Here is a 24465-nt window from a genome sequence, read left to right on the forward strand (position 1 = left end):
ATGACACCATTAAAAAGCAAACAAGAGGAAAGATGTTCACAATTCATTTAATAGTAGTGCCTTAGAAACCAGAATATTACAGATTCTAACAAAAAGAGACAAATGGAAAAATTTTTAAGAGAACAGATAATTCACAGAAAAGGAAACCAAAATGATCAACAAACATTAAAAGATGCTCATGATCATTACTAAGCAGAAAACACATATTAAAGGTACAAGTGTACATCAATTTATATACGTCAAATGGTAATAATTTAAGTTTAGCAACGATGTACAGAAAGAGTGATTCTTATAAACCCTAAGTAGAAACAGAAATTGAAAAGAGCAAATTTGAGGGATGGACATGATTGAAAATTCAACAGTTCCACTTATAGATGCATACCCTGGAGAGTCTCTCCAACACATACCCATGCAGACATGCACACAAATCCCCATAGCTGCAATATTTATACAGCAAATAGTACAAACAACTCGAATGTCCGTCCAAAAGAGACAGGGTATCAAAATACCACTGTACTCATAAGATGGATACTATAAGGTTGTAAAAATGAATAAAATGACAGCTACACAGATCAACTTGAATAATCCACAAAAAGAATTTTTAAAGAAGAGAGCAAGTTGCAGATGAATACCTCAAATATGATGCCATTTCTATAAAGTTGGAACCACGCACATTATAATAATAATGTGTCAGGATTACCAGGACAGAATAAAACATGAAGGAATATAGTAAGAACTTGGCTGGAACCCAGTTGTATGTAACCATTAAATTAACATTTGGGAGGAAAGAAAGGAAATTGGGGTCAGGGGTATGGGTTCCAAGAATGGGAGGCTAGAGTCCTGAGTGGCAGATGGTGGTAGGAATTCACTCTCAAACCCCATTTCTAAACAGCCCTATTACTACCCTGGGCCCTGTGGAAAGAGGCAGGAAGGAGATGCCAGTCGCTACCTGTCACAGGACCAAGTAGGTGGCAGAGGGCTGTCCCCTCATGCCCAGGTCCTATCTCACAGGCGAGGACAGAGCTCAAAGCCAAGATAAAAGGGCCTCAGAGAAGAACCCTTCCATGCACTCCTCTCCTGAGGTGCTGACAGATCCAGTACTGCCTGTGCACTGGTAAGTGTCCTCTGGGATGGAGAGCAGTTCCTTCCACAAAGGGAGCTCAAACCAGAGCAGGGGGTGGGGCAGGGCCTTTGCAGTGTGTGTGTGTGTGTGTGTGTGTGTGTGTGTGGTGGGTGAGAAGATGAAGTTGGGTTCATGTCACCAAGAAGTCTCAGGGACACTGAGGGAGGGGCAGGGAGCAAGGAAGCCTGGGAATATGAGCAGGAGGAACCATATGAGGGTGACAGTACTTTGGAGAAACCAACTGATCTGTAGTTGTTGGTCTCTGGTGGAAGGATTTGCAACATTGACCACTGTACCGACCTAAACTGTTGTCAGAAGAGGAGAAGTCAGAGCTGACTGATTTATTTTAAATACTGAGATTAAGGACTGCAGAGTTGAATAGGAACAATTCAAATCTTGATGATGAGTGTTAGTTTAAGGTGAGTGTCTGCAAGATGCCACAGCACCATACCCACTTAGGGACCTGGTGCAAGTCCCAGCTTACACTAAATTATCTTTTCCTCAGCTCTTTCAGCCAGTCAATCTCCAACGTCCTTGCAGCTACGAACATCTATGTCCCTACAGGACAAGGTTATCTAGAAAGTTCTCCAGAGGGAATGACTGGTTTCCCTAAGAAATAATTTCATTTCTAAACTGCTACCTAGATAAATTATTTCTGAGATTTTTATATAGATTAACTGTTCCAAGTGTTCTGCTGTAGAAAATTTCCTCTAGATGTTTGATTTTGAGAATGTTTCATAACATTTTTTGGCGGAAGTTCTCCACTTATATAACAGATGAAACAACTCATAACATTCGACTCAAAGAGATGATAGGAGAACATTTGCGGAACTATTAGAAATAATGAACTAGGAGGTAAAAATACTTGATTTCCTTTCTTTGAGAGAATACTTACATTGTGATCTGGTTTCCAGACTGGCCAGTTTGAGAGTTCTGGTTGACAAGATAGAAAAAATTACCACCTTCACTTACCAGATAATTAATCATGATAGATTTTGTTTCATACTGGTTTTGCCTCCATCTCCTTCTTTTTAAAGACAGAATAATCCCTGCCTACCTTAAAATAGAAATTGTGAGACACAAAGGACATAGTGGGAGAGAATATGCCTAAGTATTAGAAATAATGAAACTTCCAGGGTGGAATTATCAAGGACTCCATTTAAACAGTTCATCAATTAAAGGCACTAGAAATGATACTGAGAGCAGGAAGGGGTGGGGCAGGGGGGGCTCTGTGTCCTGGGTCTGACTCACTGTGTGACTCTCCCTCAGGTCCTGACCCTGCCCACTGAGATGTCCTGCCAGCAGAACCAGCAGCAGTGCCAGCCCCCTCCCAAGTGCCCCTCCCCCAAGTGCCCCCCCAAGTGTCCCCCAAAGTGCCCCCCAGTCTCTTCTTGCTGCAGTGTCAGCTCTGGGGGCTGCTGTGGCTCCAGCTCCGGGGGTGGAGGCTGCTGTGGCTCCAGCTCCGGGGGTGGTGGCTGCTGCCTGAGCCACCACAGGCGACACAGGTCCCACCGCCAGAGACACCAGAGCTCAGGCTGCTGCAGCCAGCCCTCGGGGGGCTCTGGTTGTTGCAGTCAGCCCTCGGGGGGCTCGGGCTGCTGTGGAGGGAGCAGCAGTCAGTCGTCTGGAGGCTGCTGCTGAAGTGGACTCTGAGCCAAGAAGAACATACTTGGGGATAGCCAGTGGCCAAACCCTTCCTCTTGGTCCTGCTCCAGCTCCCCCTCTGGGTCAGCTCAAGTGGCTGCGGGGTCTGAGTGCAGCCTTGAGCTCTGTCCCAGAGGATCCCTGTGCCCTGGTGTCCAGGAGCCAAAACCCGTCTCCTAAAAACCCATTTCCTCACCTCCCCCATATGTGTGGCTACCCTGGGAACCCAAAGCACAGACCCTGCACCCTTCTGTAGCGTACCTTGTTGTCAACCCAGCCTGATGTGCAACAATAAAACTAGAAATCTTCATTCCCTCTTGCCTCGATTGTTGTTTTCTATTCATTCCTACTTTATCTTTCTCATACTGGCCTCGACTTCTGCTTCCCCTGAGGCCTCGGTGTCTACAGAACTTACTCAGATTTGCCCCTTGGCACCACTAATGTCCTTGAGAGCAAAACCAATTTTTATTGGTTCAGAATCCAGTTCAGGAACCAACCTTGCCTTTAGTTGCCAGAATTTGTTAGTCCCCTCCCATCTGTGACAGTCCAGGCTTTTTATGGTTTGAAGATTTGAAACAGTTTTGGTTTTGGTGGAATGCCTGTCAATTTGGGTCTGTTTGATGTTTCTTCCTGACTAGGTTCAGCCATACATTTTTGCAAGGAGTGTCCTCCTGAGGGCTGATACCATGCCTCATATGATATCCAGTTGTTGCATCCCTGGGTCGCTGAAAATTGAAATAGAGACATTTGGGAAAATCCTGATAAAGCCGAGACTTTGAATTTCTAAATTCAATTCCATCAGGTTGTTGTTGTTTTGTTTTGTTTTGTTTTGTTTTGTTGGTTTTCTTTGTTTTTTGCCAGTAGAAGTACCTTTTCATATCATCTGAGGAGGTTAACCACACATCTCCTGAGGAAGCTGAAAGGCTCCTGGAAGTGGCTGCCTTCCAGTGCACTGTTGGTTCTCTTCAGGTCCCATCCCACCATCTCTCTTTGCTTCTGGAAGCGCACCTCATCTCAAGGCCCCCTAAGCCCCAAAGGTGAAGTACACCTTTTGTTGATAGGGGTGACCTATCAGCAGGTATGCTATACTCCAAAAGAGCTACATGAGTTTTTCCAATTTATACAGATATAAACCCAGGGAATATGTGTGTACTGCATATTAAGGGTATGAGATAATTGTGGAAGGGACATAAAGTTGGATCGAGCCAGATTTATTCCTATAGGTCTGCCAAGCAGATGTCCTAGACTCAAGGCTATGTAGTGTGGTGGCAGTGGTGATGGAGGGGGTTGACAGGGCTCTAACCGGGTGTTTGGTTGGTTGGCTGAATCATGGACCAGAAGGTGGCTGACACTAAATGAAGATGAAATGCCAGGACTTCCTTGGCATATTACAGAGGAAGGGGTCCAAAGGTTTATTGGAATGTTACAGCGGAGTTATCAGTTGGGATCTGCTCGTCTTCTCTGGAAGGGTCCATAGGACACATCTCTCCTCACTATGAGAAATAAATTTGTGAGGAGACCACAGCACCCTTGAAGAGCTAGCTGATAGTTCTTCTCTGTAGGTTAGAAACTACAGTGGAATCTGATGCCACTGAATTGGGAAACCTAAATGCAATAGGGATAACTGGACACCATTGGCAGCACTTAGGACCAAAGACAAAGCGGGTGTGGTTACTATCCTGGAGAGCAGGGTCAAAGCAGCAATCAGAACATTCTGGCTCACAGAGCTGTGGCTCTGGCCAGTTCATCATGGTGGTTTGGAAGTGAAATTGATGGGAACGGTATTAATTTCTTACTTGATAGGTATCAGAGGAAAAACTCTAAGTGAACGAAACTCTGAGCCATAAAAAGAGAATAATGCTCCCTCAATCAATTCCCAACTTTGAGCTAGTTTATAGACACAGAACACCTTGAATGAAGGGGAGGATGGGTCCTCTGGAGGAAGAACCCTTGTACTCTCCCAAAGACTTAAGCTACTAATATTTCCCCCGGCTTTCCCCAAAGGGAAACTTTTTGGCACTTTTTTCCAGGGAAATTGTGCACTGGGGAAAGAGAAAATAATCAGACTTTGGGGCTAACTGGACACTGGCTGTGGACTGACACTAATTCCAGGAGGCTCAAGACATCACTTTGCTCCACTCTGCTCCCTATTTGGTAGGACGGGAGCTTCTGGAGGTCAGGTGATCGATGGAGTTTTAGCTCAGTTTCATCTCTCAGTGGGCCCAGTGGGTCCTGAGCCCACCTCGTGGTTATTTCTCTGGCTCTAGAATGTGTGATAGTAACAGACACACACAGCAACTGTCAGAATCCCCACATTGGTTCTCTGATCAGTGGAGTGAGGGCTATTGGGATGGGGAGGTCAACTAGGAGCCATTAGAACCATTAGAACTGTCTCTACCCAGGAAAATGATAAATCAAAAGCAACACCACATCGCTGAATGGACTGAAGAGATTAGTGATACTATAAATTTAATCTCAAGGATGCAGGGGTGCTGATTCCCACCACACGCCCATTTAACTCACCTGTTTGGTTTGTGCAGAAAACAGATGGATCTTAGAGAATGAGGGTGGGTTATTGCAAGCTAAAGCCAGTGGTGACTCCACTTGTAGCTGCTGTACCAGATGCAGTTTCCTTCCTGGAGCAAGTTAGCACATGCCCTGGTAACTGACATGCAGCTAGTAATCTGGAAAATGTTTTGTTTTGTTTTTTCCTTCATATCTGTCAGTAGAGACCAGCTGAAGTCGTTTATTTTCAGTTGGAAAGGCCAGCAAACAGAAATCAAAAAAACAAAAAATAAGGGGGAGTATCCTCTGATTCTGTATACTGTAAATCCCTCACCTTCCCCTGGAACTTTCCAGTGCTGCTTGGTCAATAATTTGTTTTTCCCCTGTCCGTCTAGCTGGTCTTCTGCGGGAGGGGGCTGCTGTGCTGATTTTCAGGTGTTAGCACTTGGGGGAGCTACTCAGCCCCCTGCCTGGTGCAGGGCTCAATGAGTGATGTTTAACCTGTTTATCCGGTGAGGCCACCGTGAGGTTCAGTGGGGGCCGTTTACCCTGTGAGGCCCCAGGAGGAACAACCGCAGTGGTGGCGGCCAGCTCTGGAGCCCTGGAGTCAGCTCCCGCAGTAACTACAGAGCTCTCGGTCTGCAGGGGCCTGGATGCTACGTGGGTGGGGGCTGCTGATCTGCACAGCTGGTGGCAGGAAGTGTCCTTGCTGTCCTGGGCATTCCTGGCCTCTGCCTGTCCCTGGGGAGCGCTGGATCCTGGGCTGTATCCCCAGCGCCCTGTGCTCCCGGGCCTGAGCTGTTGGAATCGCGCTCCTGGCCTCGCAGCCCCCTCCGCGGAGCCGCCGCCCGAGCCCCTCCGTGCTGCTCCCGGGTCCAGCCGCGGGCTGCAGCCCTCTTGGGAGATCGGCGGCGGGGTGTGGCGCACTCTCCCAGGGCACAGGTGTCTGTTAGTGCCCCTGGGAACTTGAGGGCATCCCCGCCCTCCTGGGATCCTGCTCTAACTCCCTGCGAGCCCCTTTCTGCCCGGGAAGGTTGGTGCAGCTCCTGCTTCTCCGGGACGGGGCTCTCCTGTCCTGGGGACACTCGCCCCGACCTTAGCCCGGCTCCTCGCGGGGCCCCTCCCCCTTGGAGGCCTTTTGTTTCTTTATTTCTTCTTCCCCGTCTTCCTACCTTGATAGAAGCCCGAACTCTTCTCACTGTAGCATTCCAGCCCTTCTCTCTTTAAATCTCAGGCCGAATTCATAGATTTTCAGGATGATTTGAAGGTTATCTAGGTAATTTGGTGGGGACAGGTGACTTGGGGACCCTACTCTTTAGCCATCTTTCCCCACCCTCTTCCCTAAATTTTGTTTAAGGAGATGTATATGGGTTCCAGGTTGACAAGGAATGAACTGGGATGGTTAATTTTATGTGTGACCTTGGCTAGGCCATGGCACCCAGATTTTAAATCAGACACTCAATCTCGATGTTGCTGTGAAGGTTTTTTTTTTATGTTTCTCTCTCTCTTTTTTGTTTACTGTGTGATAACCTTAAATCAGTTGACTTCAGGTAAAACAGATAACCCTCCATAATGTGGATGGACCTCCACCAGTCAGTTGAAAGAATTAGGAAAAAAGACTGAGGGCTGCCCAGGAAGAAGGACTTCTGCCTGCCACTGCCTTCCGTCTGGCGGCTGTAATGTCAACGCTTCCTGGGTCTCTAGCCTGCCAGCCTGCTCTGCAGTTTTCCAACTTGCCAACTCCCACAACTAGTTGAGCCAACTCCTTCAAAAATATCTCTCTGGGTATGTGCACACATCTTACTGGTTCTGTTTCTCTGGAAAATCCAGACTAACACAACGTGTGTGGATATGTGTGCCTATGAGGGCAATAACGACACAAGGGGGTTGAGGGATTAGGAATGGGCTCTCTGTATCCTTTACTCATTTCATTGTGTATGTTCATTTAGTTTTGAATTTGTAATATGTATTTGTATACCAGTGGTATCAACTTCTTACCAGGCAAATGCATTGTATCATTCTGTAGTTGTCTTTCTGCCTTATATATGATACTTTATGCTCTATAAAATTTATATTATTTCTGTAATTCAATTGGTCAACTCTTTATATGAGTTTTGTGCCATTCTTATTACACCTTGCCCCACTTAATACTTAAGCAAGAATCATGTCTATGTTCTACTGATTTTAGAATATCGATTTATCATTTATTTTTAAAAGAAAGACTTGCAGAGATGAAGAAAACTACAATTTGTTAAGTGCTCATTTGTAGCTCAGAAGGGAGCAGAGTGGGAAGGCCCAGAGGAAAATTAATTCAGTCTGAAATGCTTCCCATATGATCTCAGCAGTGCCCCCCTCCGGCTGCCTGAGAGATGAGAGACAGACTCCTTGGGTGAAAAGGTAATGTCAGAAGGCCTTCGGTAGTCAAACATGTTTACTGAATGGTCCCAAAGCCATTGATAGCTAATATCCAAGGCCAAAGTGTCAGTCCAAGTGATATGCTTGCAACCACGTGGTTGACTCACCACTAAGTCCAAGCAGCTGGATGGTTAGGGCACTGCCCTGCCTGGAGGCAGAGGCAGGAACCAGATGACCTCCTTACCCCATCATTCTAGGAATCAGGAGCTGAGCTCCCACGTGAGCCAAGGCATGGATATCCTGGCCACCCCACCCCACCCCCATATGTCAGCCCACTGGAACAACTTGAACAAATGTCATGGCCAGGTGGGACAGTGGCTGACTTCTGAAGAGGGGTGTGGCCATTACATGTCACTAGGCCTATCTTGGAGCATGATCTCTCATGAGGGTGACCGGAATCATCAGGAATGGCTGTTTACACACTTCCAAGTCAGTGTTAATGCTAGTGAAAGGCTTTTAAAGGTCTATTAACCATGCATACATGCACAAGCGTGTACTAGTTGCTGAAGGGGAATGAGAAATATGAGGCATAGTTGTGTTGTAAAAGGATTTATTAAGAACTCCTTTGTAAGACAATGTTACATAAAGGATACTGAGCAAATGAGACTTGAACTGCATCGTCTCAGAAAGGAAATTATCATGGAGTAAAGCCCAGGAATGGGGTAGGGAGAGACATGTTTACAGTATAGCCATGTGCCAGTTTTTGGGAAGCCAACAGAAACTGGAATAGTTGTACAGAGTCATGCTGCACAGAGCCTTGCCTGTCCCTAAAAAATGCTGGCCTTGATCCTGAACACAGTGGAGCCCTGGATGAGGCTCTCTTAAGGTCACGGGCAATTTTTCCTGGAGTGGGGGATGGTAGAGAGAAGCATGTGTTCTCCCCAGTGCATTAAGGAGAAACCATGACAGATGAGTGGCAGTGGAGCACCAGGGAAGGCCACGCACTCTGAGATATCTGATGGTTAGAGTAACAGACAAGGTGGATTCTCTCTCTCTCTCTCTCTCTCTCTCTCTCTCCTTTTATCTGTATCTGTGTTTATATCTACATCTCTATGTCTACATAATATATAGAATTATCCACATATGTAATACACACATGCATACATCAGTTACAGAGCCTAACATAGTGACAGTCATGTACGCACATACATTTCACAAGCTGTTGGTTCTCCTTGCCTGTTATGACCCAGGGATAGATATTATTGAGTCATGTCGGGTTCATCCCAGGCTCTGGAGAAGTATTGTGGAGACTTCTGGAGGGAGGACTTTCTTCTCACAATTATCCAGGTCTAATTTGTCTTTATCTAATTAATTTGCTTATTTTTTTAGATATGTTGCCCTCTAGTAATGGAAGGAACACCTGCTACATGCCACATTGACATTAGTCTTTATCTTACTCTCCTAAAAACGTTCCCCCAAATTCCTTCAAAGAACCTTGTGTCCATGTAGAAGCAAAGCAGCGACACTGGAGATTCCTACTGAATGAGTCCCAAGCCCTCCTGTTCTATAAGGTCTTCCCACCTCCTAGGCCTTGGGGCTTCCTCTCCGTGGGGCCTTCTCCCACATACACCCAGCCTGGAACCCTCTCGCTGTCTCTCCCCCTTCGTGCTTTCTCATCCACAGGCTCACCCTCCTCCGGCCTATAAGACAGATTCTCATCATCCCATGCAAAGTAGTGCAGCTTTTCTCTCTGTCTCCTCCTCAGGAGTATTGCTATATGAAAATGTATGAAAGACCTCAGTGGGAAAAAATGATCATTTAAAAAGTCAGATGGAAAATAGCTGTGCTCTGAAAACAATCCATTCCCTTTTAATTATTGATGGATAGATAGTTCACATGTGAGTGTCCACTGTGCTTCCCTCCCATGATTCTACTGACCCTCATGACACCATTGAGAGTCATTTCTGTCTCCTGCTTCAACGTTGAGGAAACCAAAACTGAGAAAAGTTAGGTGATTTTCACAAGATCACATGGCTAATGACTGGCAGGACCAGGATTCTGTCCCAGGTGAATCTTACTCACTTCTAATCCAGGCTTTTCACTGTGATGGTGTGAACACGTAGGTACACGCACATGCAGGCACACACCCGTGCATACACACATGCATTTACATACACGCATACACACAGGATCTGCCAGCATGGCAGGGACAGAAGCAGAGAGAGGTAGACGTTTCTGTGGGTCTTCATTCAAAGCAGACACATCAGGGTGTTAAGACAGGAGGGGTTGGGAGGGGGGGAGTTGCTAGACTCCAAGAAGGCTATGTGAGGAACAGGCAGCTATAAGAATGAAGTGGCACTGTTGGTGGCAATGTCCTGGGCCTTGTGGGGAGACTGGGAGGCACTGCCAGTCATCACAGGATCATGAGGATGGCAGGAGGCTGTCTTCTCCTGCCCAGGTCTTGTCTCGCAGGCTGGGGGCAGTACTCAAAGTCAGAACAAAAGTCCTTGTGACTGGAGCCCTTCTGTGCACCCCTTTCCTGAGATTCTGTCGACCTGGAGCTTTCTTTGTACCAATAAGTATGCCTTGGGTCCTTGAGAAACACCTTTTATAGATAGATATTCAGATAAGAAAAGGAAGCTTAGCTGATGGGGCTACTAGGTTTGGGTCTATAGTTTAGTTGAGTTAAAGCTGGAAAGGACAGAGCCAGGAGAGGAAGCAGGATTCAGGGACAGTTGAGTTTAGAAATGGGTAAGTGTCTACCTATCTGCAGTTTTGTGAGACACCCAGGATGAGGGAAGGAAAACAATGGTGGCTCAGATATTCTACAAGAGTTTTCAAAAAAGGTGTTTACCTTGGAGACATCATGGTATCCTCAGGCATGATTTCAGGTGCAATTCTCAAAGTGAGAGAAGATTGGGTCATTTTGGGATGTGAATCCAGGGCCTAGGAATACATTTTAAAAGCTCCAGAATTGGATAAGCACCAAAAGTTTAATAATCTCTAGGCCATGGTATTGGTATAAGAGGTGGTTTTCAAAGAACATCAGAGTACCAGGCTCTGGTCTACCTGAGAAGGAGTGTTTAGCAAACCAGCTAGGAAATCACCATGGCCCTTTCTGTTCTAATGAAGTGTCTAAAATAAGGAACTATTTAGGGTGTGGTTTTAACAGGATATTGTTTCTGTAAAACAAAAATCTATGTCGGTTAGTCCATGTATGTATATATTTGAAATGAAGGAGAGAGAGAAAGAAATGGAGTTGGGGAGGGGAGGGGTAGAGAGAATATTAAGCAGGTCTACACCCAGCATGGAGCTGATGCAGGGCTCCATCTCACAACTCTAAAATCATGACATGAATTGAAATATAAAATCAGAGGCTTAATCAACTGAGCCACCCAGGTGCCCCTATTTCAGTTCTAGTCTAGTCTCTATGGATAATTTGAGTATTTGGGTGACATAAATTAAAAAAACATTTTTAAAAAAGATTTTATTAATTTATTTATATGAGAGAGGGAGAAAGCACAGGAGCACAGGAGAGAGGGAGGGGAAGAAGGAGAAGTAGACATCCTGCTGAGCAGGGAGCCTGACCTGGAGCTGGATCCCAGGAACTTCAGATCATGACATGAGCTGAAGTCAGATGTTTAACGGATTGAGCCATCCAGGTGACTCCTAAAATCTATTTTTCTTTTTTGTTAACAGTTTTTGGTCTCAAATCTCTAATTGGTAAACCAGATGATGATTCCTTCCTACTTTGAGTACTGTGAGAGTGGTTAGTTGGGTATTAGAAGTGACAAAAAAATCAGGGATTTGTTTTCTCTGACTAATCCTAAAGAGGTTAGTTAAATATAAAGAGTAAAATGATGCTGAGAACAGAAAGGGGCAGGAGGGCTCTATGTCCTCCTGTGTGTCTGACTCACTGTGTGACTCTCAGCTCCTGACCCTTCCAGCGGAGATATCCTGCCAGTAAAACCATTAGCAGTGCCAGCCCCCTCCCAAGTACCCTGCCCCCAAGTCCCCCCCCCAAGTGTCCCCCAAAGTGCCCCCAGTTTCTTCCTGCTGCAGTGTCAGCTCTGGGGGGGTGGTGGCTGCTGTAGCTCCACCACAGGTGATGCGGGTCCCATTGCCACAAACACCAGAGCTCAGGCTTCTGCAGCCAGCCCTCTTCAGGGGGCTCAGGCTGGTGTGGAGGGGGCAGCAGTCAATTGTCTAGAGGCTGCTGCAGAAGTTGACCCTGAGACAAGAAGAGAAGACTTGCAAGCAACAAACCACTGAGAACATCATCTTTTTCCTCCTAGGCCTGCCTCAGAGTCTGAGAGGTCTCAGAGAACACTCTGAACATGCAAAGACAATATGGCCTCCCCGGGGTCTAGAAACCAGCCTTCTCCTGCATCCCTGTGCACTGGCCTTAGACTCTATGCCTATGTCAAAGCCCCAAGTAACTCCATGTCTTATCTTCTTACACAGTGCTGTCTGACTGATACAAAACAATAAACCAGGAATCTGCTCAGCATCTTATTCTGGAAGGACCATTTCCTTCTTGGTTTGCCATTGTATTCCTCTTCCTCATCTTCTACAGGCAGTGGCCTTGGAATCTCAGGGGCCAGAGGGGTACTCCTTCCTAAAATGTGAATGAATGGAGGTGTAGCATGAAAGACAAATGCTCCCCAATCTGCTACTGAATCATCTGGGCCCTGGAGCAAATTGTTGTGAATAAGTCTTTGGTGTCTTTTTGTAAACATAAATGTTGAGTTTCTGGTCACTTTCAGGGCCCCAACTCCACCCTCCATGTTTTCCTTCCTCTGTATCCTCATTCTGCTGCTTTTGAGCTACCCACCAAATATCCTTCCTCCTCCACCATACACATACACACACACACACACACAAAGAAAAAAATTGAATTATAAAACAAAAGAAGCTGAGTGAAGTAAGTCAGTCGGTGAAGGACAAACATTATATGTTCTCATTCATTTGGGGAATATAAATAATAGTGAAAGGGAATATAAGGGAAGGGAGAAGAAATTTGTGGGAAATATCAGAAAGGGAGTCAGAACGTAAAGACTGCTAACTCTGGGAAACGAATTAGGGGTGGTGGAAGGGGAGAAGGGCGGGGGGTGGGAGTGAATGGGTGACGGGCACGGGGGGTTATTCTGTATGTTAGTAAATTGAACACCAATAAAAAATAAATTAAAAAAATAAAACAAAAGAAGAAAAAATAGACATATTTTGAAAATACACGTTCCCTACTCACTACTTCTGTAATCCATTTAGGTACAGACACATTTGGGAGTAAAAATTGGTGTTGTACTCACCCTCCAGCAACTCTGCCTCCATTAAATCCTCTATGCCTTTTTCCTCCAAGCACATTCCCTGTGCCACATTTATGAACTTGTCACTTTACTTCTGAGAAGCAGGGACTCTCTACAGAATAATGCACATGCTTCTTAAGTCCTACATTTAAGAGCTAAAAGACAGTGTTTCCAACTAACTTTCTAAGGTTTGCTCTTCATATAAGAAACCTTATACTCCTGACACACTGAACAATTCACTCTTATGTAGAGATAACTCAGACTTGTACATTTTGATGAGGGAAGTAGAAGTAGTTTACTGTCTGTAGCTCAGTATCCAGATAATTTTACATTGTCAATAAAGGGTAACTCCTAATGTTATTGTTAAAGTATTGGCACTGCTGTTACTGTTACTACTACCACTATCACCATCACTACTACTGCTGCCATCACTATTCTTAGCAGCATTATTTCCTTCATCTGGAGTCCAATTCCATTTCTGCCACCTGGAAATTTTGCAACTCTATCCCCCCTGCAAGGCCCACCCCAAATATCCTCCTGTAAAGTCTTCTTGGGTCAGCTAAGCATTTCCTCATGCAGGTGCAGGATAAATAGTCTGACTATAACCATCAGATTGAGCAAGTGTAGCTTATAGGATGCTATAAAAATAGAGCTTTTTAGTACTATGCTACTGTCTTTAAAATTTTATTCATTGGGGTGATCTTTTAATTCCTAAAGACCTGAAAAGGCCTACTGACTTTACAGTTCTTACCAAGTAAAGAAAAGCAATTTAATTTGTCATTTTGAAGCACAAACCCAGTTTCAGTTCAGAAATTAGAATATCCAAGGGCCCCTGGGTGGCTCAGCTGTTGAGTGTCTGCCTTCTGCTCAGGGCGTGATCCCGGAGTCCCGGGATTGAGTCCCACATCAGGCTTCCTGCATGGAGCCTGCTTCTCCCTCTGCCTGTGTCTCTGCCTCTCTTTCTGTGTCTCATAAATAAATAAATAAATACAATATTTTTAAAAAGAAATTAGAATATCCAGTGTGAGAAAGAATATAAATGCCAGACTGGATGTAATGACACATTTGTTAGTCCTTGGACTTGCTGACCACAGCAGAGAAAGGGAGACTGATCCTCCCCATTTCCTGTCTGACATTTGTTGTTTCCTCTAGTCTTCCAAAAGCACTGCTGACCACTGCATGGCCACTGAGGTAAAGGGCACAGTCTCACATGGGGGTGCAGTTTTCTCCTGATATTGGATGTAACTAGTTAGCAGATTCAAGTCTCTGACTTCTCCTCTCCTGGGCATTTTAGTGTCTTCCCTTTATCTAGGATGTGAGTGATGCCTCTCCTGTAGTAGATCTCACCAAGGGCACACTTAGTTCCAGAATATTCTCTTAGACAAGGGATGAAGTGGCTGACTAGTTGTTCTTTCCACTGTGTTGGATGTTTGGTCACAGAAAGCTGTAGTACATCATTTAACCCACACCTGCAGAGGAAACTGCTTAGGTGACACAGCTGGTCTCATTTCCTCACCATTTTCTGTGCAAGACTTGGGTCCTGCTTTCTATCCCCCAAGTAAGGGAGACATCTAGCTGGTTCCTCCCTGAGGAAGAATTAAGAGAACAGGGTCCTGAGGTCCTAATCCTAGGAAATTCCTTATTCCTTTTGTCTCCCAGTACTCAGATTATCTTCCCCACCCATCACAGGTCCCAGACAAAGTACTTAAGCTCTCTGCCTGTGACTTTCACACAATTAAACCCAAACCTTGAGATTGGTGCAAATCAGATAACTGCATATAATAGAATTCATACAAGGATTTAAAATTGATAAAGCAGGTGCCAATCAAAAAATAAAAGATGGTTGTTCAATATCCAGAGCTAGGGGATTTGCTTAATTGAGAAGAAAATATAAATCCTCATTTAGCATCATATGCCAAGATGAGTTCCATGGGACTAGTTAAATATTTGGGGGGAAAATTAAGTAATAAAGGGAAAAGTATCTATAGCCAAATGTTTATTTTATTTCAGGGTAGAAAAAAATATTCTTGGGATAAACACAATTAAAGAAATTATAAAGAAAAGTATATATAAATACATACATATGAAATAAGATATTTTTGTAAGACAAACAAAATACGAAAGCAATTTTTTGAAATTTTAACATATGTGGAGTATGAGGAACTAATATTATATATGTATGTATAAAATTTTACTTGTATATAATTTTTTAAATAAAATATTTGTTACAGATAATGCTAAATATAACAGCATAATGAACAATGTGTATATATCCTCCAATAAAATTAAAAAATAAAACATAAAGATAACCAAGGGCAGCCTGGGTGGCTCAGCGGTTTAGTGCCTGCCTTCGGCCTAGGGCGTGATCCTAGAGACCTGGAATCGAGTCCCATGTTGGGCTCTCTGCTTGGGAGCCCTCTGCCTTGCCTGTGTCTCTACCTCTCTTTCTCTCTGTGTCTCTCATGAATAAATAAATAAAGTCTTAAAAAAAAGAAAACTAAAATCATCCTCTTGTATATCTCTTCTACCCAGAGATGCTCACTATTCTGTGTTTTTAATTCTTCCTTCCTGTATTTATTTATCTTTAACTTATAATTTATTTATAATTAAGTTTATATTCTGTGTTTTTAATTCTTCCTTCCTGTATTTATTTATCTTTAACTTATAATTTATTTATAATTAAGTTTAAAAAGTATAACTTTCACTTAAATATAATTTATTTGTGTTTAACTAAACTATACTTTATTTATAGTTTATTTTAGGCATTGATTAAAACATATTCTTTACTTTCTAAATGTGAAAACATATCCCATATCTTTGTTACACATCTATATCGATATAGCTGACTCTATCAAATTTCATTTATTTTCCCTATTATATAATATTCTAATGTAACAGTACTCACACTTCACTTATGCATTCACCTGAAGTTGGGTATTTACCTGGCTTCTGGTTTGTGCTCTGTAAATAATCCTATTTTTTGAACATTCTCACACATGCTTGTTTTTTTTTTTTTTTTTTTTTTTTTTGTATTCAGTGTGTATAATTAGGAGTGGAATTGGTGGGTTTTCAGCCTGAATAGATATTACCAAATTGCTCTTTGAGGTCGTGCAGATGCATATTCTCATCAGAGGTTATGGGAATTTCTGTCTTTCCACACTGGTGCCAATAATAAATACTGCTTATTTTAGATTCTTGCTAATTTGATGGATGTAGAATTGTGTACCATTGTGGCTTTTTCTTGCTTATCTCTGATTCCTCTCAAATTTGGAAAGTTTTTTCATAATTACTGGTTATTTATTTTTTCCCTCCTGGGAATCAACCTTTGTGTCTTGCTCATTTTTTTCTTTTCTTTCTTCTTATTGGTTTGTAAGGTTCTTTACATACTAATTTGTTGTCAATTTTATGTGTTGCACATATCTTCTTATAATCTGTATTTTAGATTTTCACTCTTTCTGACATTATTTAATAAAATAAGACTTGAGTTTTGTATAACCAAATATTATTTTTTTCTGTTTATATTGTATTTGTCTCTGACATGCACTTGTTTGTATTATTTAGGAAACCCTTTCCAAAAGTTTATAAAATTATTCTATAAAATAATTTTTGAATTTTTTCAAAAATGTTTAATGTTTTGTTTTCCACCTTAGGTCTTCCATTTATGGAATCTGACTTTTGCATATATGGTGTGAGGAGCATGAAATTAATTTATTGCCCAGATGGATAAACAGTTGGCACAGCACCATTTTTTGAATTGCTTATCTTTACCTCACAATTCTGTAATCCTGCCTGTGACATGGTTCAAGTATTATTATATGTGTAAGTTAATTTTTAGTTACAACACCCTGTGATATCATTCTTTCACCAATAGCCCACAGTCTGCATTTCAACTGCTTTGTATTGCTTGTTATTTTGTGAAGCAAGTTCTCATGTTTTGTTCTCCTTCATGGGTATCTTGTCTATTCTTGGCCTTTTGATGTTTTATGTTAGTCATAGAATCGGTTCATGAAGTTTCTTTAAAATCCGTGTGGTCATTTTATTGGAATTACAAGGAATCCATAGATTGAGTTGGAGAGACTGACATCTTTAAGACAATGTCACCTTTAATTCATGGCATCTCTTTCCATTTGCTGTGGCAGCTTTAATGTCTTTCAATAGAGTTTTCCAATTTTCCCTACCTACACATCTTTTGAACATCTGTTCTTAGATATATCATGTTTTTGTTGTTATTATAGTTTTACTTTTAAATTATATTTCTTATTGTCATGGTATAATGTATGTGTTCTATAATATAACAGCTTCAGTTAAGAAATACTTTTCATGAATAAGTATAGAACCACAAAATAATTTCAATCACTATATATTTCTTTGCATGCTCATATTACAATCTATTATAGGTATTGAGGTTTTTCCAAATTCTCATATTATAAATATAATAGTTAACATCCTTGAGTATTGAGATATTCACATTTTTGTAATAATATCCACATTTTGTGATAATATTCACATTTTTGTGATAATAAAAGCCCTAAAATTGAAATTGCCTGGCCAAAATGTATGTACATTCTATGTTTTGATCATCTGCCTTCGACCCACATCAGGCTCCTTGCAGGGAGCCTGCTTCTCCCTCAGCCTATGTTTCTGCTTCTCTCTCTCACTGTCTGTCATGAATAAATAAATAAATAAATAAATAAATAAATAAATAAATCTTTTAAGAAATATTATCTGAATGAATGGACCAATAATTTGCCCTTAAGAAAGGTAAAAGATAACCCCTAACACCTATTTACATTCTATCCACATCACCTTTTTCCTCTCACATCTACAATCAGTTTATAAAACTTTTAAATCTTTGCCTATTTGATATGAATGCATGTATTTGATAGGAAAAATGTCTTTTTCCCTAGTTTTTCCCAATATTTATGGGTCATATATAAATGTAGCATTTTGTATTGCCTATTTATCACTTTGGTCTGTTATTTACATTGAGATTTTCTCCTTATTTATTTGTAAAACATAGTTGTGTATCAACTATTTTAATCTATTCACAGAAATGTGTTGTAATTTTATTCTCAAGTTGTCATTTCCCTTTTAAATCTGTTTACATGTTGCTCTTTTCCAAATAAAACTATTCATGTTTTATTTGGAAGTGGATAAACATCAGATTTTCCTTTTATATCATGGTTTTAAGGGTCACCAGGCATAAGAAATAATCAACTACCTTTACTACTTTAAGATTATTGTTTAATAATGTGTATTACAAAAAGAATTAGATGGGTGAAAAAATAATTCATGAGTGTACTGGGTGCTGGTTCAGGAGCATACAAGTAAAATAAGGCAGTATGAAGCTCAAGGTGATTCTAGAAGAATTGAACACTTTTAATAATTTATTAAGCAGCTACTGGATTATAGATAGTCAAAATAAATTAGAAAATAAATGGTCACAGTTATTTCTATAATTTCTAATGTGAAACATAATGCATTACTTTAAATTTATCTTCTATTTCCACCATAGATCTCACACTCAATCCCTGATAAGAGAAGACCTAAATGTCAATCATCTGCTTAATAAATTTTTCTCTTATTAAATTGAATATCAGTCATTGACATCACATAGTCAAGGAAAATAGACAAGTCCTTATGAAGTTCCAAACAAACTGTCAACTTCTCACCCAGATCTTAATCAGATTGATGGATGATTTGGGTATCACATCACTAGAGGCGTGGGCTATATGAACCCTCAATTACCTTAAGAATCAGTACTCAGCTCCTGAGTAAGACTTAACTATGTGAGCCAGGGAACTGACATCCTGACTGCTCCCTTATATGTAAGCCTTTTAACAATGTGAGCAGGAAGACAAGAGTCACTTCTAAGGCAACATAGAGCCAGACTTCTGCAGGGTGAGGTATTCACATGTGCCTGCATGTTCCAGCATGTTCCAGGTCTTATGCTGATGGCCTAAGTCATATGGAAAAACTATCTGCAAACTCTGAAGTCTTATGCAAATGTTGGCTTTGCACTTGACAAAAAAAGAAAAAATAAATTGATCACCACAGCATGCATATAGAAGGTGATTAAGGAAAATGATGATAATGTTTTTTGGTGTGCATAAAATGTGCAAAGCAAAGTTCTATGAGCTTCATGTGTTTTATCTCATTTAATACTTCTAGAAAACTCATGAAATAGAGGTTATTAAAGTCACCGTTTCATAGATGAGGAGACTGGGACATAGAGGTTAAAAGATTTGCCCTAAGTTATATAAATAGCATCAGAGCTGGAATTTATACCCCAGATGTCTGACTCCAGAGCCCCAAACCCAACTCCTAAATTTTTCCAAGCTCGAGTTGATTCGAAGAGGTAAAGTGATTTTTAGGGATGCTTGGGTGGCTCAGTGGTTGAGCACCTGCCTTTGGCTCAGGGCATGATCCCGCGGTCCCGAATTGAGTCCCACATTGGCTCCCTATATGAAGGTGGTTCTCCTTCTGCTTATGTCTCTGCTTCTCTCTCTGTGTCTCTCATAAATAAATAAATAAATAAATAAATAAATAAATAAATAAAATCTTTAAAAAAGGAAACATATACAGACATAGACACGTGTGTATGCATGCACACGTATACTCACTCCCAATGGCAAAGTGACTGAAACGCATATGAGAAATCTTGGAAGCATCTGTTTTCATTGTTCAATCCAAGAGCCTAGAGCTAATGAATTAACACTGCAGGAGGGAGAAGGGGAAGGTTTGGGGGACCAAGCTCCAGGAGAGAGTGTGAGAGGCAGAAATCACTAAGGATAATAAGGTGACAGATGATGGTAGGAATTTACCCCCTGCCCCATTTCTAAGCAGTCTTAATCCTTGCTGGGAACAGCAGCCCTGGGCCCCATGGAAGAGGCAGGGAGATGCCAGTCACCACCTGTCATAAGACCATGTGGGTGGTGGGAGGCGGTGTCCTTATGCCCAGGTCCTGTCTCACAGGCTGGGGGCAGAGCCCAAGGCCAGGATAAAAGGGCTTTGGGTCAGAGCACCTCCATGCACTCTTCTTTCGAGGTGCTGATAACCTTGTACACCGGTAAGTGTCCCCCAGGACCAACAGTAGCACCTTCCACAGAGGGAGCTCAGATGACAGCAGGGGGCAAGCAGGACAGAGCCTTGGGAGCAGAGGAGATGGAGAGGAACAGAAAGACCAGAAATTCTGATGAAAGGGAATGAGCTATGAGACGAGAGACAGGAGACAGCAGGATGATTTGTGTATTGTCCTCTAAATAAAATCAATTCTGGTCTTTTAAAGTTACTCAGGTTTTTGGTAACTTAAACAATTCTTCCTTTCAGAAGGAAGAGGTTACTTTGGAGAAATCAACTGTGTCCCTTCCCCAAAGCTTCTATGGGAGTCACAGTGAGTCTCAAATAGTGGGACAGAGGAAGCATAAACCCAGACATGCATAGATAGGTCTTATCCCCAGCAGGTGTCACTAGCAGTTCAGAAGAGGTGTCTGGGCCTCTGCACCAGAAGACCCAAAGTTGCATAGTGAATAGTGAATAGAAATTCACGGTGCAAATGTGTGGAAAAGAAAAGAGGCTGTAGAGGGTACCTAGCATGACCCAGCTTGCCACAGTCAGGTCTGGCTTCACTTCTACCTTTATAGGATGATTTGGGTAACCTGTTTATATATATGTGTATATATGTGTATATATATATATATGTAATATATATATATATACATGCCAAGGGTCATCATATGAACTGGTTAACCCAAATACATATATGTATGTATATATTATATGTAATTATGTGAGATGGTTACATATTATTTATATGATATTATATACAGTATATGATATATGAATATGTATCTATTGAAAAGCTAGCTGCAAAGTTCCTCCAAAAGGGAAATCTTATTTCTTGCTTAGTAAACAGCACTGTCACTAACCTGACTTCTAGAGGGGGACATGTTCAGAATTTGGAATGGCGCAGAGCATGGACTCAAGTCACACTTTATGAATGCACATTTTGCCTCCTCTATTTGAAGGATACTGACTTTGGATAACTTTGTTGATACGGCTGTCCTCTGTGTCTTGCTTTGTTCAGAGAAGGTCACCATATCTGTTTTATGAAAAACTCCTAAGGTTCAAATGAGATAATGTGAAAGCAATTGACACGTTATTTTAGAGATAGTTTTCCTATAATTTATCTTGAATAGGCTATAAAAATGTAGGGAAAATAAATGATGGTTAAACAACAAAGGAGACTTGTGTATCCTGGATCTGACTCACTGTGTGACTCTCCCTCAGGTCCTGACCCTGCCCACTGAGATGTCCTGCCAGCAGAACCAGCAGCAGTGCCAGCCCCCTCCCAAGTGCCCCACCCCCAAGTGCCCCCCCAAGTGTCCCCCAAAGTGCCCCCCAGTCTCTTCCTGCTGCAGTGTCAGCTCTGGGGGCTGCTGTGGCTCCAGCTCTGGGGGTGGCGGCTGCTGTGGCTCCAGCTCCGGGGGTGGAGGCTGCTGCCTGAGCCACCACAGGCGACACAGGTCCCACCGCCAGAGACACCAGAGCTCAGGCTGCTGCAGCCAGCCCTCAGGGGGCTCGGGCTGCTGTGGAGGGGGCAGCAGTCAGTCGTCTGGAGGCTGCTGCTGAAGTGGACTCTGAGCCAAGAAGAAGATACTTGGGGATAGCCAGTGGCCAAACCCTTCCTTTGGTCCTGCTCCTCCTGGGCCTGCCCAAGGGATTAAGTTGTCTCAGTGAAGGTTCTGAGCTCTGGGCTGGCGGGTTCCTCTGCTCTGGGATTCAGAAGGCTAATCCTCTCCCATATTCCCCCTGCTGACCTCTGACACCAGTTGTTATCTGACCTGGGATCCCCAAACCACAGACTCTCCCAGCTACTCTCCTTGCTGTCTGCTCCTAAAGTGAAACAATAAAACAAGAAATCGGCTCACCATCCTGTTCCAACTTGTTCCTTGCCTACTTGTGTCCCAGTATTTTCTTCCGTTGCTATCCATTCTCTTGCTTCCTGGAGTTCTTGGAAATCAAATGTGTGCTAGTCATATGGTTGGTGATGGGACAAGGTGAGAGAAAATGGCTATGCCATGACTTCTCAGACAAATCCTATGTAGCTCTGCTGGAACTTGGACTTTCCCTGGGGTCCAGCCAAGTCACCAGGGCAATGCATATTCCATCCCTTCATTGGTCTCCTCCTCTTTCTCCTTTGTGACACTGTCACAACTCACCCTCAAATTTCTCCTTCAGCTAAAAAATTTGTTTAGAAAATTATTCGTGAATTTTCTACAAATAGCCCAGGAATCTTGGTTAATTCTAACTAAAAACATCCATATAGCATAAAACAAAGATTGTAAAAATTAAAAATCAGGCATTTTTCGGCATTCCAAAAAAGGAATCAGGGAATTAAAGAAAAAAAATCAGTCACTTCTTCCTTTTCTCTACCTGAGCCCTAAGGTTAGTTTCTCCGGTCAAATATTTCATCTTTATGTCTTATTAAAAAAAATCTTGATTTTTTTAATCAAAAATTTTTCCTATGCTGTACTTTTCATCCTTGTGTTTTATTTACTCTATAAATATGTTTGTACCTCTTAATCCCCTTTTCCTATTTTGCTTATCTCTCACTGCCCTCCTCTCTAGCAACCATTAGTTTGTTCTCTGTATTTATGAGTCTATTTCTGTTTTTATTTGTTTTTTAGATTCTACACATTACTGAAATCATAAGGTATTCATCTTTCTCTGTCTCTTATTTCACATAGCATAACAGATCCATCCATTTTTTCGCAGATGGCAAGATTTCCTTTTTTTTTTTAAGATTGATTTTTTTATTCATGACGGACACGGAGAGATTGAGAGGCAGAGACACAGGCAGAGGGAGAAGCAAGCTCCACACAGGGAGCCCGACACGGAACTCAATCCTGGCTCTCCAGGAACACACTCAGGGCTGAAGGCGGCGCTAAACGGCTGGGCCACCGGGGCTGCCCAGATTTCTTTTTTTTAAAGATGTATTTATTTGAGAGAGAGGGTGGGAGGGGCAAAGGGAGAGGGAGCAAGAGAATCTCAAGCAGACTCCACGCTGAGTGTGGAGCCTGACATGGGGTTCAATTTCATGACCCTGAGATCATGAATTGAGCCAAAATCAAAAGTTGGATACTTCACTGATAGAGTCACTGAGGCACTGCAAGTTTTCATTTTTTAATACATACCTTGATAGTCTTTCTATGAACTGAATAAACAGCCAAAACCCTAAATTTATATTTTAATTCATGTAAAAACACAACTGTCTGGTGGAACAGACAGTAGAAACCCATCATGACTGCTGTGATTAATATGACCTCTAGATGCTCCTATGTCTTTAGTTAGTCATTCAAGATTCAAAGTCCCATGAAGAGTCATCCATATTGCTGATCCTCAGCATGTCTGCTCCTTGGCTATTCAGGAAGCTAGAAGTCTGTATATTCCCTTGGTGTCAGTAACAGGAGAGCTCAAACATTACATGTATTGGGGCTCCCTTCCAGAAAGTCAACTATCATACCAACAAGTATGGAATTGGTTGTTGGCCAAAGTGACACAGGACCATTAGGTTTTCTTTTCTTTTTTTAAAGATTTTATTTATTTATTCATGAGAGATACACACACAGAGAAAGAGGCAGAGACACAGGCAGAGGGAGAAGCAGGCTCCATGCAGGGAGCCCAACGTGGGACTTGATCCCGGGTCTCCAGGATCACACCCTGGGCTGAAGGCAGCGCTAAACCGCTGAGCCACCTGGGCTGCCCACCATTAGGTTTTCTAAGGAGGAATTCTCAGACAAGAGGATCTTATATCTCCAAGAATGTGCTATTGTAGTTGGGATCAGGTCAAGGTTTTGCTCTTCTCTCTGACACCGGATGCCTTCTTAGGCCCAGTGCTATAAATACCTACTTCAGACTAATTTCCATGAAAGCAGAGGTTGTGCTTTCCCACAAAGGCATGAAGATTTTCTCACATATTTTCTTGTCAGAATTTTATATTTTTAGTCCCTCAGTTAGGTTTTGATCTGAGTTCTTTCCTAACTGTTGTAGGTAGGGGACAACTTCATTCTTTAAATGTGGATATACAGCTTTCCCAGAACTATTTGTTGAAAAGATTATTGTTTCCTCAGGGAAATAAATATCTTGACACATTGTCTAGAACCTACTGACCAAATATTGATGGGTTTATTTCTGAACTCTCAATTCTCTTTATTGATCAGATCCAATTAAGTCGAGGCCCCATTACAGGGTTAGTTTCTGAGGGAGTCTGAAGTTGTTCTGAATGCAGGTGGGCTCTACTTAGCCCTCACTTTCCTTGGTTCTCTCTGGTAAACTAGCTGACAGGTGCTCTGGTTCAGTATATCATTGTCATGAATCAGCAGCCTCTTATTAGTTGCTTGCCAATAATATTACCCTTATTTTCTAGAGTGTTTTTAGGTCAGAACTTCTGCAAACTCTGTTCTGAATAAAGACAGTTCCTTTGATGAGAACCTCAGAGTCCTCTCCTCTTTTGGCCTGTCCCTTCCTCTC

General features: G+C 42.3%; 2 protein-coding genes across 4 annotated transcripts in view; both read left to right on the plus strand.

Annotated features, from left to right (window-relative positions):
• LOC112663927 (keratinocyte proline rich protein) overlaps positions 1–21865 on the plus strand; it is a 109938-nt gene extending 88073 nt beyond the window's left edge. Inside the window, exons 1-2 of one of the 3 annotated variants that reach the window (XR_007402945.1) lie at positions 1126–1978; positions 2393–3080. The gene's annotated coding sequence lies outside the window, so the exon portion shown is untranslated. Of the gene's footprint in view, positions 1–1125; positions 1979–2392; positions 3081–21458 lie in introns of those variants that run through there. The other 2 variants (XR_007402946.1, XR_007402944.1) reach the window with 2 other exon arrangements.
• Positions 20300–21865, plus strand: LOC118351162 (late cornified envelope protein 1A-like). The gene is made up of 2 exons (XM_035700635.2): positions 20300–20326; positions 21223–21865. The coding sequence occupies exons 1-2, from the start codon at positions 20315–20317 to the stop codon at positions 21562–21564; spliced, it is 354 nt and encodes a 117-aa protein (XP_035556528.1). The 5' UTR covers positions 20300–20314; the 3' UTR covers positions 21565–21865.
• Positions 21866–24465: the final 2600 nt, after the last annotated feature.

This window comes from Canis lupus, chromosome 17 (genome assembly GCF_003254725.2).
Source record: "Canis lupus dingo isolate Sandy chromosome 17, ASM325472v2, whole genome shotgun sequence".
In the NCBI taxonomy this organism is placed as follows: domain Eukaryota; kingdom Metazoa; phylum Chordata; class Mammalia; order Carnivora; family Canidae; genus Canis; species Canis lupus.